The following is a 9,302-nucleotide window of genomic DNA, read 5'->3' on the forward strand; positions in this document are numbered from 1 at the left end:
TTGCATCAGCACCCAAGACGTACAGCTCGCTTGATGGCCTCGGTCGTACCTCGTACGTACAGCGGATCACATGCAGATTCACAGTAGATATCCCTTTGGCATCGATCGCCGTCGCCAAAAGCGCATGCTTGCACGGCCGGCAATTCCTCCTGCTGATCCAAGTCCAGGAAATGGGGATGCTAGCTTACACAGATCGATCCCACCAGCAGGCCGGCCAAGTCGAAACGTGCAGGAGTCCTCAGTGATGTGTGCATGGTAGATGCCCGCGCTGAATGCATTCATATGCATGGAACTGTCGCAACACAGGCAAATACAAAACTTGGAAGAGCAGACAGGTACTACTGGGCAGTGGACTGGAATACTGGATCGATCGGTTGCCGCAGGCGAAAAGCCCCGGCCGCGCACCGGCCTGTGGCACTGCGCTCCTGCCATGCTGTGGCACGCATGATTCAGACCGGGCCGGAAACTCCTACTGTACTCGTAGATCCACCACGTACGGTCGCTAGCTTGCCCAAACTACTAGCATCTCGGAACTCTGGATCCAACACTCGGGGACACCAACTTAACCTGTCGATCGATCTGTTGGGGAGCTGTCGACCGATCAATTTAGTTCTTCGATATACTCCCTCCGATTTTTTAGTTATCGCTGGATAGTTTTATTTTACACTAACCAGCGACAACTAAAACGAAACAGGAAGATTACCGTATAAACCGCGGTCGCGGTCTGGTCAATATAATACCGACCGACTATATATAGTCAGTTGGACGATCAGATCCATTACACGTGGCGTCTTATGTTTAGACGGATCGAGATTGATAACTACTCGAATCGGTTGGTGCTTCTAACTGGTCCAAACATACGCTATATTAATTAGCTGTTTAAAACCGTTTAGAGTAAAAAAAAACATCACATAAAAAACTTGGAATTATCGGTCTATAAATATAGAAGTGTGTGAGTTCATTCACACTAACCTCTCCAATTCGCTCATCTCCCCACTTCGTCTATAAAGCTAGCACTAGCAAGCTACAAAACAGTGTCGAACGGTACTGTAGAAAATATAGACACAGACTCACAGCAGGTACTCTACTACAAGCGCATGCATATATGCACATGAAAATCTGCCAGCTAGTAGTGAAAACATTCGGCCGACAAGATCTACACATATTCATGCTCACACCTACAGCAGACGGCGCAGGCGTAGCAATTCATCTCCTGCAGTCCCTGCTCCTGTCCTGCCGCCACACCCGCACCCGGCCGGCGCGCGCGTGGGGCCTCTCCGCCACCTGGGTCGTTTCGGCGATCTGCCTCCTCCACCAGCCCAGTAGGCAGTAGCCCACCAGGCCACCACGCCGCGCCGTCAAGAACAGTGAAACAGATAGACGACCAAAGCGCGCAGGCGCGACGCAAAAAGGCAAGCGCCGCACGCCGATGCATCGTGGACGTACGGTGGTGCCGCGGTACGCACGCCCGTCACTCGGTATAGTACATTACGAGACCAAAATTAGACCGTGTAGCAGGTTACGATATGGATTTTTAATACTGTTCGTAGAGTTAGGTTTAAAATAGGTTAAATCCAGAGAGTATCTTGCTCAAATGTTATTTATTCTAAATTTCAATGTTCTCAACGCCTAGTCCGCCTAAATGTTTAGGTACGCAAAGAGCACTCTACCTAGTGAGCTGATATTTTTTTTCTGTGTCCTCAATTTTGCTAAAAAAACGTGATTGAAATTGATCTAACTTTCGAAAGACTCTCTCCAAAAACTTTTAAAAAAGACAACATAAACATAGATAATCTAATTAGCACCAAAATAATTAATATTAACTGTTGAGATTTTATCTCAGTACCAAGTCAGTTAAACACTAAAAGTGGCGGACGGTCTAGCCTCAAGACCCCGACGTTCCGTGCCCCACGATCAAATTGACTCGGACGATTATTATCGTTATTTCGTGTGTGGTTATCCATCTAATCATGTGAAATTTGTTGGATATCGTTTAAGGATAGGTTAAGACCTCCCCTATATATATATATATATATATATATATATATATATATATATATATATATATATATATATATATATATATATATATATATATATATATATATATATATAAAGGGGTACGAACGATTGATGACCCTTGAACATATTCTAATCGAACCAATTAACTTTCTTTACCATTTCTACCCTAGGAGTAGATGTAGCATAGCTTTAGTCATATCTTTCCGCATATCCACCTCCACTAATATTTGACTCTACGTTGTTTAGATACGTCTTGGGTTGCCTGCCGACCATAAGATCTAGCCTCCTTTAGGGCAAGATCTACATCGTCTACTTCACTCATGATCTATTTCTTGAATTGATCTCTTAATTTCTATGCAACTCTACGTCGTTTGCGGAGGTCTCAGGTGATCTACCGACCCAGAACACCTTAAGATCTCTCACCGGAGCGAGATCTAGGTCGCACCAAGGAAGAAGATGACCCTGCACCATTATGGACGGTTCGGTCAAGAGCACGGACCGTCCGGACATACGTAGAGAACGTGTCGCTCGTGCGCCCAGGGCCATGGACCGTCTCCGCAGCCGCAGAAGGTTGAAAGCATTGCCGGGCGGTACAACTGTAGTGATTTGCAGCCAGATCGACGCCAACAAAGTTAAATTCGGTATACCTAGACAACTAAAAGAAAAAAAAAAAGACATCCTAACTCGCCCCAACCGAAAAAATGGTGCAGAACGCGACCAATAACTCAGGACTGGACTCTCGGCCTTGTCTGCCACAACCGGGCGTTAAGGAATCCATACAAGTTTTTCCTAGCCATTGCTGGAAGCGCACAGACAAGCACGGCGCTGAGTTCCAGGGCAAGACGCAGTCATGCAGCGCAGTCGCCCAATCTGAGCATCCGGAACAAGCATGCATTCATTCAGAACGATCGATGGCGCCAGATGGCTACGTTTCCCCGCCCACGATGCATCCGGTGGTGTGCCCAGCCAGGAACCGGAAAGAACGGAGAGACGAAACAGGAGGTCGTCAGGACTCAGGAGGACTCGGAAGTGAGTGCGCCGGCAATTACTCCGGCCGGCTGCAGCAGCAGGCAGGGCTGGCCCGTCGTGAGAGTGGAGGAGCACGGCGTGTCGGCGTCCATCCATGAATGATCCAGCGTCTAGCCATGAATGATCCCCGGGCCTGGCGACTGCGAGCAGGATCGGAGCAGCGAGCTAGCAGGGCACGACGAGGGCGCGCAGCACTGCGGCAGGCAGCGAACTGATTCGGAGGGCCGAGGAGAGCGACGGGGCATCGAAGCCGAGTCCACATTAACTGATGCCCAAAAGGCCACAGGTAGCCAGTTACCGGAATCAGCTTTACCGCGGGCAGCCTTGGGGGCGCCTGGCCCAGCCCACTTTTGCAAAAACGAGAGACCCGCTTTGCTTTGCTTGCTGGTGTTGGCCTCTCTCGGCCCCCGTCGTGTTCTCCCCCCAATTATTGAAGCGCCCGAATTAGAAACAAGGAATCCCCTTTCTCGAGCAAAATGTTTTTTCCCCCAACTTATTTTAATTTAGGGCTAGTTTGTCAAAAAAAAATCAAAAAATCATTTTCTAAATAAAAATTAGTTCATTTTTTTTTGAAAAAATAAGAATCTTTTAGTAAAATAGGGAACTCCATTTTACCAAAAGCTTCATATTTTCTTAAAAGAAAATGAACTAATTTTGTTTGGAAAAATAAAAATCTCTTAAAAAATTGGGGTTCCAAAGTACCCCTAACAAGAAGGAAATATCTATGCGGCGTTCCATTACATGAGCTGTTCAGACTCGGACAGTTTATCAGCTTTGCTGTAGTAAGCACATGACAGGAGCCGCCGCCCGTAATCTCAAGATCGATATCTTATTCGAGTGATCTCCGATGATGACAGTTTGTAGTACATAATACTAGGTTTACACGCGCGCGAGATCCACACGTACCGTACCACTCAGATTCTAAGACAGTGGCAACTCACCAGACGGATGAGACGACGCAGCGGAGGCTCTGTCGCCTGACCGGCGTGGGGTGGATGGAGCAAATCTCCCCCCAACCATAGCAAGGCATCGTGGAGCAGCGAGTGATGCAACATGAGACCAAACAAAACCAGCTGCGATGTTGACACCCCAGTCAGTGTCATCATTCATTGGTGGTCGCCAATGGTGAGTGAAAGAAGAAAAAAGGCGCCAAAAGGACGTACTGCCTGACGCGACGCCTAGTCGCCTACCCTACCAATCACTCACTCACTCACTCGTCTTCTTCCCGGGAACTCCTCAGGTACAGGCCGTCCATCCATCCTCGGATCCATGTCTCACCCAATCAAGAACACAGAGAAGGGAGAAGGGAGAAGGGAGAAGGGAAGGGGGGAGGGGAGAGAGAGAATGGCATCCGGTAAATTAAAACGTCGTCGTGCAGTGGTTGGAGGTGTCGTTTGCCCTGGGTCGACGATCGACGACGAATGAACGCTCCGGCCAGTCGTGGTTCTTGGCATACTAGGTTGGCCTGGCCAGCGAATGGAACCCATTCTTCTGAGCCCAGCCTGCCGGGCCTTGCGTCGTAGTAACAACGTAGGGAGGGAATCGTGATGATGCTGCAGCTGCGGTCGCGGCGGTGCTCGGTGGCGGCGGGTGCGGGTGCGGGTGCGGGTGCGGCGGAGGCGGCCAGCTCGTGCCGCCGCCGTTGGCCCAGGCGCCGTGCAGCCTCTGCTGCTGCAGGTGCTGCAGCTGGGGAGGCCAGTGCCCGCCGCCCGCGCCGCCGATCGCGAGGGACAGGCCTCCCGAGGTCCCCGGATCGCCGCCGTTGCTCAGGAACTGCGACTGCCGCGATTTGCACACCAAACAAAACAAGGCGTCAGCAAGCCACCCAGCTCGCGCGGCGCCTAGCAAGGGAGGGAACACATGAAGGAAATCCGATGCGGATACCCACTTGCGGATGCCTGGGACCGAACGGCAACGGCAGCTGGTGGGCGACTCGCAAGACAGCAGGAGGCGGAGGAGGCAGCATCTGGGTCTGGGGTTGCTTGGAGCTCGCGTCCAGCTGCGCCGGCCACCGTACCCGGTGGTTGAAACGTGACAAAGCTTGCTTTATTAGGCAACATTTTACAAGACACGCCTCGTTGATGCGGAACGCGAGACCGAACCGAACGGGTACCTTTGCTTTCGTGCTCCGGGGCGCGGCCGTCTGCCAGTCGACGTCGAACGCCATGGGGACGCGCTGGTCCGAGGTCTCGTCGTCGCCGCCGCCTCCTCCGCCGCCGCCGTCGTCAAGGCTGCCCCTTTTGTTCCCCGCCGAGCTCCCCAGCGACAGGTCCAGGTTGTGATTGTGGTCATCGCCACCGCCGCCCGTCGACGCTGCACGGCGAAACAGCGGACCGTCAGAGCTTGCCTGTATAGGCTGTAGCCTGTAGCGAAATCGCCGCACAGCGACGAGGGGGCGCGATCGTGGCGGAGATCGCGGGCGGGGGATAGACGAACCCGCCGGCTCGAGCTCCTCGGCGTAAATGCTGGGATCGAAGTTTGTCACCGCGTCCTTGCCGTTGCACTTGATGGCCGCGCGGTCGTACGCCCTGCACACACACACACACACACACGACCCGACAATCCCACAGACACGGGGCATCCATCCATCAGTCAGTTTCGCGGCCCAGAGGGGGGTGGCGGTGCTCCGAGAAACGCCTCGCGGGCACACAGTGCGGTCCAATTATTTTACCTGGCGGCTTCCTCCTCGGTGTCGAACAGGCCCAAGTAGACGTACCTGCAGTGACACAGACCGGAAGTGACAGCCATGAACAATGAGATGCGCAACGACAAGGAAAGAAAAGGGGCGATGCCGATGCCGATGCAGGGACTGGGAGGAAAAGAGGAAAGCAGTGGTTGTGGGAAGAAGGAAGGAAGGAAGGAAGGAAGGCGAGAAGGGAGATGGACGGACGAGGACGACGGCATACTTCTTGCCGAGGAACTGGCCCATGCGCGCCTCCCACCTCCCGCACTTGTGGAGCGTCACGCCTCTGTACTTGGAGCTGCCCCGGGGGAACCCCGTGCTCTGCCGCCGGAGCACGTGAACGAACTCCTCCTTGCTCAGGTGGCCCATCTGCTGGTAGACGAAGGAAAGAAAAAATTACATGTATCTTTCTCGCTACATGCTCCGTATAGGAGTATAAATCACCTGCTTCATGTCGTCCTGGTAATCCTCCAGACTGAAATTGATGTCGGCCTCCACGCCGCGGAACTTGATCGCCGCCCGATCGTACGCCCTGAGGTTGGTAGGGAAAAGCAGACAGCCGGATTATTACAATTCGGCGGCGAGACCCGCTGCTATTGGCGGAGAACTTGGCATGGAGTCAGGGTAGAGAGCCAATGGGAATCGAAGACAGAGAGAGAGAAAGAGGCTTTAATTACCGAGCCGCCGCATGAGCGGTGTCAAACCCGCCTGCAAGTCGTCCACAAGCCAAGCCATTTGTGAGGGATCCAGAACCGAAAACGCCTCGGATTGGGGCAGTCACCCACCTCTCTCCCAAGTACGGATGTGTATGCATGGACATGAACGAAACTTACCCAAATAGACCTGCTTGCCGCAATCCCTGCATTGCACAAGCACAAGCAGAGGGCATGGGGGAGTGAGAGAGAGAGAGGAGGAGGAGAGAGAGAGAGGGGACACACAGACAGAGCAAGAGAGAGAGAGAGGGAGCATGGCATGGTAACAGCTCGTAAGAATAAACTTTGATAAGATGTTGCTATGAAAGGCAAAAGCAGCAGAGGCGAGAAATGCCCAAAACAAGAGGAATCCAATCCAATAGAGAACACCCCCCCCCCCCCCCCCCTCCCGGCCTCCCCTCGCGAGCTGAGCTGCTGCTACCTGCTCCGTCTCTCTCCTCGAGCTCCTCGAGAAAGGAAAGGGCGGCGGGCGGCAACGGAACTTACCATATGTGCGACTCCCACCGCCCCGTCCGGCGGTAGAACGTGACGCCGCGGTACTGCGAGCTGCGCGACCGCGGCCCGCGCCGGCTCTTCTTGCCAGCCGCCGCCGCCGCCGCCGCGGGGCCACCGGTTTGCGCGACGCCGTTACTGCCGCCCGCCGCGGGCGGTGGAGCCGCGGCGGCCAGGCGAAGCCAGCCCGCGCGCGCGCTCGACGAGCCGGGCCCGGGCGCCGCGCCGACGGCGGCCGGGGCCGGGAAGAACTGGCGCGTGACGACGGCTTCCGCGGCGGCGGCGGCCGAGTCGTCGTCCGCGTCGTCGGGTATCTCGACCAGCGCGGCCGCCGACGAGGAGGACGCGCCGGAGTCGTCGGCGGACGGGGAAGGCGGGGCGGCCTCGGCGGCCGGCGAGTCGTTAAGGTCCCACATGGCTGCTAGGCGCTGGGCTTCCTTCCTTCCTTACTTCGTACGAGGCTGGTGTGTGTGTGGTGGTGGTGGTGGTGGTCCGGACGTCCAGTTCCCTCCCTGGCTCCCTCCCTCCTCAGGCTCGATCTCCTTCTTGCCTCGCACTCCAACTCGGGTGATGAACGAACAAGAGAAGAGAATAGAGGAGCGAGGTGCGAGAAAAAGGAGGCCAAAAGCAGCCGCTGCTGCCTTGTTGGGGTATGCAAGTACTTTTCTCTTTTGTTATCCCCTTGGCAAAGACTCTTCCAACCTAGGAGAGCTCGGAGCAGAGGAGGCGAAAAGCGCCCGCCCGCCCGCGGGTAGCGGAGCCGGTGGAGGATTGCGTTGTGTTGTGTGTGCCTAGGACTAGGAGGGAGAGGGAGGCGCGCGCGCGCGGGGCCGTGGTGGTGTCTGTTGTGTTGTGTGGTGCGCGCGCGCGGTTATAAAAGGCAGCACCGCACCACATCCATGATCCATCAGCAGCACCTCACTCAGCAAGCCTAGTAAAAACAAAAGCAAAACAAGTGTCATGTTACTCTTATCGCGGCCGCGCAACAACCTAGCTAGCTAGTAGCAGTGATCATTCGCTGGTTCCTTCGTCAAAGCGACCAGATCCGATAGGCGGACACGAACGCCCGTTGGGTGCCCGGTGCTGGTGCTGGTGCCGGCGCCTTCTCCATTTGGGGGCGGCACAGGGTTTGCTCAGCGTAGCCAGCCAGCCTCAGGTTTTTTTTTTTTACTTTTACTTGACCGTCGTGTCGTCTCCCTGCAGCCGTGTCACATGTGGTGACCTGGTGCCGGTGGTCACACTTTGAAAATTGAAACAAGTGTGCTAGCACAAACCTCGGTTTTGAAGGGCATATGTTTCGTGCCATGCCGGAGAGAACCACGACGTGCCAGTAATTGCCTTCTGTCCCACGAGCGACGAGCCGCCCAAAAGATTATGTCTCCACTGAACAGGGAATGGATTTAGCGGTGCGAAATGGACACACGCCTCTCTTTTCTTCTCTTTACTGCAATCGTATCTTCTTCTTCTTCTCCTTCTTGACCAGACAAACATACATGTATGACCGCCGTGTTGATCGAGAACGGCGCTGCCTTTTCTTTTCTCTCCCCCATGCTCACCCAGAGCGTCTGCTCAACGCGTTAATCTGCCAATTTCCAGCTGAGATGACTCCCAAAATTGCTGGAACTCTCTGTCGCCAACTCAAAGCATATATATACATGGGGCATAGAGTTTCACATTAAATTGGTAATCGTGCATTCCTTAATGCTCCCATTCGTTGGTAAGGCACGGCTGCATCAACCAAAAAGCCCTGGCATAGGAAACTGACCAAACACTAGTAGTACTACAATTAGCATCGAGCCATAGCAGTGCATTAAGCCTGGCCATTCAGTGTACCACCAGCTATGCACTAAGCCATCAACTATATGGGTCTGTTTGGTTGGTTTCTCTCGCCAACCTGGCTGTGTGAGCCAGGATCACTGGAGCCTGGCTCTGGAGATGCGACCAATCTGCTCGTATCTGGTGAGCCTGGCCCAAAGTGCTTTAAAGATCGTGCGAGTCTGGATCCAAATCTACATGCAGACAACCAAACACAGAGCTCGCATGCGCATAGCCTGGCTCACAGCAACCAAACAGCAGCTACCCGCATTCCGCGATGCAAGCACGAGCAGATGCAGGCAACCAAACACACCCTATATGTACAAGCCAAATACACGTTCTCATGCTAGCGCTAATGCATCTTTATTTAGCTTGTACCAAATAGTCACACGCACAATTATTTTTTTTTCAAAGGAAAAGAAGAGGGTTGGATCCAACCCAATAATTCATAATCTCTGTCTTAGAATAGTTGTCTCAGTCAAAGTTAAAGAAGGTTGACTACTCAAAAAGTGATAACCACAACTACTATGAGACCCAGGGAGTATCTT

General features: G+C 53.6%; 1 protein-coding gene across 9 annotated transcripts; it reads right to left on the reverse strand.

The window, feature by feature from the left end:
- Positions 1-3,763: 3,763 nt before the first annotated feature.
- LOC100280414 (uncharacterized) lies at positions 3,764-8,209 on the reverse strand. Of its 9 annotated transcripts, none has more exons than XM_035964767.1 (10): positions 6,934-8,209; positions 6,568-6,593; positions 6,412-6,442; positions 6,179-6,266; positions 5,958-6,106; positions 5,723-5,767; positions 5,488-5,579; positions 5,165-5,364; positions 4,940-5,050; positions 3,764-4,824 (listed from the first exon to the last, which is right to left on the reverse strand). In XM_035964767.1, the coding sequence occupies exons 1-10, from the start codon at positions 7,353-7,355 to the stop codon at positions 4,507-4,509; spliced, it is 1,482 nt and encodes a 493-aa protein (XP_035820660.1). In that variant the 5' UTR covers positions 7,356-8,209; the 3' UTR covers positions 3,764-4,506. The 9 variants fall into 9 exon arrangements, with proteins under 9 accessions (XP_035820660.1, XP_008667876.1, XP_035820659.1 ...); XM_008669654.3 differs by having other exon boundaries at positions 3,764-4,830; NM_001153337.1 differs by having other exon boundaries at positions 4,108-4,830; positions 5,958-6,103; positions 6,934-7,529.
- Between the last annotated feature and the right edge of the window lie 1,093 nt (positions 8,210-9,302).

The sequence above is a fragment of the Zea mays genome, chromosome 2 (assembly GCF_902167145.1).
Source record: "Zea mays cultivar B73 chromosome 2, Zm-B73-REFERENCE-NAM-5.0, whole genome shotgun sequence".
Classification (NCBI taxonomy): Eukaryota; Viridiplantae; Streptophyta; class Magnoliopsida; order Poales; family Poaceae; genus Zea; species Zea mays.